Source organism: Salvia hispanica, chromosome 5, assembly GCF_029641045.1.
Source record: "Salvia hispanica isolate PSC_SH4W2 chromosome 5, Shi_PSC_v1, whole genome shotgun sequence".
Taxonomy (NCBI): domain Eukaryota; kingdom Viridiplantae; phylum Streptophyta; class Magnoliopsida; order Lamiales; family Lamiaceae; genus Salvia; species Salvia hispanica.
In genome coordinates this window covers 33,890,631-33,892,062 of record NC_142696.1, presented here as the reverse complement: position 1 = coordinate 33,892,062, position 1,432 = coordinate 33,890,631, and the positions used below count along the sequence as shown (strand labels likewise).

Genomic DNA, 1,432 nt, shown 5'->3' with positions numbered 1-1,432 from the left:
GACGAGAGAGAGCCGAGCTCTCGGCCAGGCCGAGGCTCTTGGGCGCGCGACTCGGCCCGCCACTGCAGGGGCCGAGAGCCGCGGCCCTTGGCCTCCGAAATAATTTTTTTTATTTTTATTTTTTTCAAATTTTTTTATATATTCATCATTTCTCCTCCATTTTTTTTTACCCCAAACCAAACTCCGCTCTTGCCAATTGATTTCAATTTAGTTTCAAAACATGGATTCCGACAATGAAAATTTTCAACGAGCAATCGATGAGGAGTTCGAAGAACTCGTTGCAGCGGTGCAAGCTGAAGCGGACGAGGAGGAGGCGGCATTGGCGGAGGCGGCGGCGGCGGCGGTCCCTCAGCCGATCTACCGTCAGAGGTATATCAACCGTGACCATGCCGGAGCCGACCAGCGGTTGATGGAAGACTACTTCGGCGATAACACCCCTGTTATCTGCCGGAGATTTTTCGTCGGCGATTCAAAATGTCGCAACGACTCTTCATCCACATTGCGTATTGTTTGTCTCAGCGGTACAGATGCTTCACCTTGCGTCATGATGCCACCGGTCGACCCGGATTGTCGACATATCAAAAGTGCACGGTGGCAATTAGGCAGCTTGCCTTTGCCGGGCCTGCTGACATGTTCGACGAATATCTGCAGATGGGCGAAACGACTGCCCTTAAGACGCTGAGACAGTTTTGCAAGAGTATCAAAGCAATCTTCAAAGGGGAGTATCTACGGAAACCAACGGGCGAGGAATGCCAGCGACTGATAAATATGCACGGGACTGTGCATCATTTTCCGGGCATGATGGGCAACATCGATTGCATGCACTGGGAGTGGAGGAACTGCCCGGTGGCTTGGAAGGGGCAATTCACTTCTGGTTTAAAAGGGCGACATCCCACGATGATCCTTGAAGTCGTTGCTGACTACCGCTTGCGAATCTGACATGCTTATTTTGGTGTCGCTGGGTCGAACAACGACATCAACGCTCTACAATCATCGCATCTCTTCAATGATGAGTCTTGGGGTGAGGGTCCGCAGGTCAGCTTCGTGGCCAATGGCACGCAGTACATAGGGCATACTATTTGGCCGATGGAATATATCCTCGTTGGCTCGTGTTTGTCAAGACGATCCGACAACCAGTTGGGCCGAAGCAGACCTATTTTGCAAAAAAACAAGAGGGTGCTAGGAAGGATGTTGAGCGGGCTTTTGGAGTCCTCCAAGCTCGATGGGCCATTATACGGTGTCCGGTTCGACTATGGCACGAAAATGAGATCGCAGACATCATGACTGCGTGTATCATATTGCACAATATGATAATTGATGATGAAGGCTTTCCTGCAGAGCGCTGGGCACCGGAAGATGGTGCTAGCACAAGTCACAGTATTGCAACTCCTCCACTGCATATGGGTGTACCACACAGTAATGAATACTTGAT

The 1,432-nt window shown here is 50.6% G+C and overlaps 1 protein-coding gene across 1 annotated transcript; it reads left to right on the top strand.

Moving 5' to 3' along the window:
• The first annotated feature begins 220 nt into the window (after window positions 1-220).
• Window positions 221-939, top strand: LOC125189484 (uncharacterized). Its single transcript, XM_048086758.2, has 2 exons — window positions 221-439; window positions 520-939. The coding sequence occupies exons 1-2, from the start codon at window positions 221-223 to the stop codon at window positions 937-939; spliced, it is 639 nt and encodes a 212-aa protein (XP_047942715.2).
• The last annotated feature ends 493 nt before the right edge of the window (window positions 940-1,432 follow it).